The sequence below is a fragment of the Tachyglossus aculeatus genome, chromosome 21 (genome assembly GCF_015852505.1).
Source record: "Tachyglossus aculeatus isolate mTacAcu1 chromosome 21, mTacAcu1.pri, whole genome shotgun sequence".
NCBI lineage: Eukaryota > Metazoa > Chordata > Mammalia > Monotremata > Tachyglossidae > Tachyglossus > Tachyglossus aculeatus.
In genome coordinates, this window is record NC_052086.1 from 8648197 (window position 1) to 8653740 (window position 5544).

A 5544-nucleotide genomic window follows, 5' to 3' on the forward strand; every position below is an offset into this window, starting at 1 on the left:
CAAAGAGATACGGAAGAGAAATAGTGAAGACTAGTGGAAAAAGCATGGGTCTGGGAGTCAGAAGGAGCTGGGTTCTAATCCCTGCTCTCCCACCTGTCTGTTGTGTGACCTTGGGCAAGTCACTTCACTTCTCTGTGCCTCAGTTCCCTCATTCGTAAAATGGAAATTAAACCTTCCTCCCTCAAACTTGGTTGGTGAACCCAGTGACTGTTCCCAAACTGATTATCCTGTGTCTACCCCAGCGCTTCATACAGTGCTTGGCATATAATAAGCCCTTAAAAAGTAATAATAATAATGATCATTCTTATGATGATTATGATTCGTATAAGAACACTTAACAGGTGTTTGGAACAGGGAACCACGGCATGAAAGCACCCCTAATTTAAAGCTCTGGTTTCAGAAAAGTAATTCATGGCTTATAGAAAGAGATCAGGCCTGGAAATCAGAGGACCTGGGTTCTAAGCAGGGCAGAGTAGATAGACTGTGGGCCCGAGAGTCAGAAGGTCATGAGTTCTAATCCCCGTTCTGCTACTTGTCTGCTGTGTAACCTCTGGCAAGTCACTTCACTTCTCTGTGCCTCAGTTACCTCATCTGTAAAATGGGGATTGAGACTGTGAGCCCCACATGGGACAGGGACTGTGTCCAACTCGATTTGGTGGCATTGGAAAGAGTCAAGGGTGGATGATCGGGCGATCGAAACTTTGATCAGAGACAATGGCAGAGACTCAAATTTTTTTACTGTGTGGAAGAAGGCAATGGTAAACTACTTCCGTATCTTTACCAAGAAAACTCTATGGATACACACTCCAGAAGGACTTTATGGCAGAAGATGGGATTGTTCTGGAGCGGGTGTGTCCATGGCGTAGCTATGGGTCAGAAATGGGTTAGAGAAGCAGCGTGGCTCAGTGGAAGGAGTACGGGCTTTGGAGTCAGAGGTCATGGGTTCAAATCCCGGCTCCACCAATTGTCAGCTGTGTGACTTTGGGCAAGTCACTTCACTTCTCTATGCCTCAGTTACCTCATCTGTAAAATGGGGATTAAGACTGTGAGACCCATGTGGGACAACCTGATCACTTTGTAACCTCCCCAGGGCTTAGAACAGTGCTTTGCACATAGTAAGCACTTAATAAATGCCATTAAAAAATGATATGATGGAATTTGAAGAAGAAGGCTTCCTTTAAAAAAACCTTCAACAATTCAATCAATAAATCAGTGATACTTACAGAGAGCTTGCGGTATGCAGAGCACTGTACGAAGCGCTTGGGAAAACACTATACAAATGAGTTGGTGGATGTGATGACTGCCCACAAGGGGCTTATGGTCTAGCCCGGCTTAGTGGATAGAGCCCGGGCATCAGAAGGACCTGCATTCTAAACCCGGCTCCTCCGTTTGTCTGCTGTGTGACCTTGGGCAAATCACTTCACTTCTCTGTACCTCAGTTACCTCATCTGTAAAATGAGGATTAAGACTGTGAGCCCCAGGTGGGACATGGACTGTGTCCAACCTGATTAGCTTGGATCTCCTCTGGCATTCAGAACAGTGCTTGACACATAATAAGCGCTTAACAAGTACCATTATTATCATTATTATCCCCCAGAATGCTGCTAAAGACAGAAGCCCCTTTTTGGAGGGCAGCTTAAAGTCAGCTAGCAGTATGCGGTGGTGGGTACTGGGATGAGGGAAGGGAGATAAAAGGGGAGAACGTGAAAGATTCCTTCTTTTCCCAACTCCGGGCACGGTATTGCTCCCTTCCTCTGTGAGCCCCATGCCCATCACAGGGAATCAGAAGCCATTTTATTGGAGGTTAATTGCTGCAGACAGGTTACATATGGCCCTGGAACAAGGCGGCTGGATGTTTTTGCGGTGACTGACAGTGGATTCTCACTCACCATCTGGTGAAAATTCTCTAAATGTCAATTCAGATTAATCTAATGAACAGCAGCCACACCCCTGTTTTCTGTGGTGCTTGGGGCTCTGCTGGGTGGGGGAGGGTTGGGAGGGGAGGGGAGAGGGGTGTGAAGGCCCCAGTTACCCCATCACATCGGGCAATCGTTCGTCTTGTCCCACGGAAACTTGGGTTTCTGTCTCTCATTATTTCATTTGTTCGATCGTATTAATTGAGCACTTACTGTGTGCAGAGCACTGTACTAAGCACTTGTGAGGGGAACAATAGAGCAATAACTCCTTGCCCAAGTTCCCAGGGGAGCCGAGGGCAAACAAGGAACCAATCGATCGATCAAAGTTATTTATCGAGCGCTTCCTGTGCGCAGGGCACTGTACTAAGTGCTTGGGAGAGGACAATATAACAGAGTTGGTAGAGACGATCCCTGCACAAAGGAGCATCAACTGACCAATCAATCAATCAAGGGTGTTTTTTGAGCGTTTCCTGTGTGAAGAGCACTGTCAAAAATGATGCGGAAAGGCCGTGGTCAAAGTCCGGACTGCAGGTGATTCTATACTTTTTCAAAGCCAGTCGAGAAGTCTGGGGAACTCCATGTTCCTGCTTCAGTGGGGGCTATTTCTCAGGCAAGTGAGAGAGCTAATCTTTTGCTTGAACTGATGCCAAGTGCAAAGGAATTGCCAATGAATGATTACCCCACCGTGGCAGGGAATGTGCCTGTTATATTGCACTCTCCCAAGTACTTAGTACAGTGCTCGGCACACAGTAAGTGCTTAAAAAACATGAGTGAGTGAATGAACGACAGTCTTTTTTATGGTAGTGGTTAAACACTTACCATCTACCAGGCACCATATTAAGCACAGAAGTAGATCCAAGCTAATCAGGTTGGATACAGTCCATGTCCCAAGTGGGGCTCACAGTCTAAATCCTCATTTTATGGATGAAATAACTGAGGAACAGAGAAGGGAAATGACTCTCCCAAGATCACACAGCAGACAAGAGGCAGAGCCAAGTGAGAACCCAGGTCCTTGTGGCTCCCAAGCCGGCTGCTTTCCACTAGGCTATGCTGCTTCCTTGCTTGAACTGTTGCCAAGTGTGGAGGAATTCATTCACTCATTTATTCAATCCGACAATGACTCTCCCCCCACTTCAAAGCATTACTGAAGGCCCAGCTTCTCCAAGAGGCCTTTCCTGACTAAGCCCTCCTTTCTTCTTCTCCCATTCCCTTCTATGTCACCCTGACTTGCTCCCTTTATTCATCCCCCATCCCAGCCCCACAGCACTGATGTCCATATAAGTCATTTATTTATTTATATTAATGTCTACCTCCCCCTCTAGACTGTAAGCTGGTTTTGGGCAGGCAATGTGTCTGCTATATTAGTCTGTCATATTCTCCCAAGTGCTTAGAACAGTGCTCTGCACACAGTAAGCACAAATTGCAAAGGAGCGATTATCCTACCAAGGAAAGCCTGTCTACACAGACGTTTTTGGTGTGCTTTCCGTTAGGTTGCCGGGGTCCCAGCTGGTATCACTCCAGCATTCTAGATTTAATCCCCAACAGAGACCAACCCCGTTCCCACCGGTTACCCTGATAGGTTGACTCCCGGTTATCTTGTACTCTCCAAAGCGTTTAGTATAGTGGTCTGCACATGGTAAGCGCTCAATAAATGCAATTGACAGAGATTCCACCTTCCCCACTCCTGCCATTCCCGACATTCCCAATAGGGATGCAGGACAAAGCCATGGGATCAAGGCCAGTTCCGATGACTGAGGGAATCTGGGTTTGGCTGCCTCTGTCCGGGGCCTGCTCGGTTCTGTTTGATTTAATCGATCCGATTTCCCATCGTCCGGATTAGTTTCCAGTTGGATTGTATAACCAATAGTTATATATATGTAGTATATATATAACCAACTATCTATAGTTGGAGTAGATAACCGAGACTGATTTTTCCACTGTATTTGCTGCTTGATATTTTTAGTTCAAAGCCTGATTTTTTTTTCTCTCTTTAAGTTCCTTCTGCATATCCAACCTCAATTACATTGATGCACCAAGACCCCCTGAAGTTGGCATGACTTTGACAAGACGATGCTGGCATAGCCGGAAGAGAACCAAGGTCTCCTCTCCCCTGGTTTTCCGGATGTCTGAGTCTCCAAAATAAAAAGAACAGTAAAAGTCGGAAGAAACTTTTAGGTGGCGCATCTCATTCTGGCTCTTCCAATTCAAGAAACAAAAACAAGAGGGGCAGTGTGGCCTAGTGGATAGAGCGCGGGTTGTCAGAAGGATCTGGGTTCTCATCCCAGCTCTGCCACTTGTCTGCTGTGTAACCTGGGTCAAGTCATTTCACTTCACGGAGCCTCTGTTCTCTCATCTGTAAAATGGGGATTAAGACTGTGAGCTCTTTGTGGGACAGGGACTGTGTCCAACCCGATTATCTTATACCTACCCCCAGCGCTTAGAACAATGCCTAGCAGATAATAAGCACTTAACAAATACCATAAAAAAATACCTAAACAACTCCCGGTTGGTCATATATGTTACTCTTGGGCTCTCCATCACCTTGCCCCCTCCTACCTCACCTCCCTTCTCTCCTTCTCCATCCCAGCCCAGTTTTCCCAGGGGAAAACTAAGGTCCACGGAGCAGAGGCTCAGTGGACAGCGCTGGCCTTCCCATTTTACAGAGAGGAAGACTAAGGCTCACGGGAGGGCAGTGGAAAGGAACTGATCTCCTCATTTTACAAAGGGGAAGACTACAGCCTGACAGGGACAGGAATTGATCTCCAGTTTCACAGAGAGGTTCATGGGAGGGCAGTGGACAGAAGGTATTCTCCCATTATACAGGGAGGAAAACTAAGGCTCACAAGAGGGCAGTGGACAGAAACTGTTCTCCCCAATTTACAGAGAGGAAGACCAAAGTTCACAAGAGGACGGTGGACAGAAACTGCTCTCCCCATTTTACAGAGAGGAAGACCAAGGCTCACAAGAGGGCAGTGGATAGGAAGCGCTCTCCCCGCTTTACAGAGAGGAAGATTAGGGTTCCTGGGAGGGACAGAACACATCCAGTGCTGTGGGTAGAGCGAGTCCTGTGAGGTCCCTGGCAGAGCGAGTCCTGTGAGGTCCCTGGCACCCCAAAGCCTGCCTCTCCTCCTCCTCTTCCTCCCCCCGACAAATGCTTCCCCTGCCAAACCAAGCCACCTTACCTTTGTCCTCCTCCTTCTCCCGGGTGACTCTCCCCTTGAGGACGCGGCTCCAGGCCCCGCCGTGATCTCCCGGTCGGCTCCCGTCGGCGGAGGGCGCCTTGCCGGCCCCCTGGAACCAGGGCCCGTATCTACGGGGGGCGCCGGGGGGCCGGGGGGCTCCCCGGAAGCCCCCCCCGAGCTGCAGTGTCCCCAGGACTGGTCCCCCCGGTCCTCCGCCGTCAGCTGGGTTGAGGTTGGGCTGGGCCCGGGACAGGGCAGGGTCCCCACTGAAGCCCGAGTGCAAGAAGAGCAGGCTGCCTGCCGCTAGGTACAGGGCCACCAGGGAGAAGAAGCGCACGGGACTCCGTCGGAAGCAACGATGCAATTTCACCCACACTTGGGCCATAGCAGCCTCATTCCGCACTCTGCGGGCCGGGGCGGGGGGCGGGGGGCGCTGGGGAGGGGTG

General features: G+C 49.3%; 1 protein-coding gene across 1 annotated transcript in view; it reads right to left on the minus strand.

The window, feature by feature from the left end:
* The window catches only part of WSCD2 (WSC domain containing 2), a 28346-nt gene extending 22863 nt beyond the window's left edge, over positions 1 to 5483 (minus strand). Inside the window, exon 1 of the mRNA XM_038763913.1 lies at positions 5099 to 5483. Within this exon, the coding sequence (XP_038619841.1) occupies positions 5099 to 5483 (385 nt within the window). The remainder of the gene's footprint in view (positions 1 to 5098) is intronic.
* Positions 5484 to 5544: the final 61 nt, after the last annotated feature.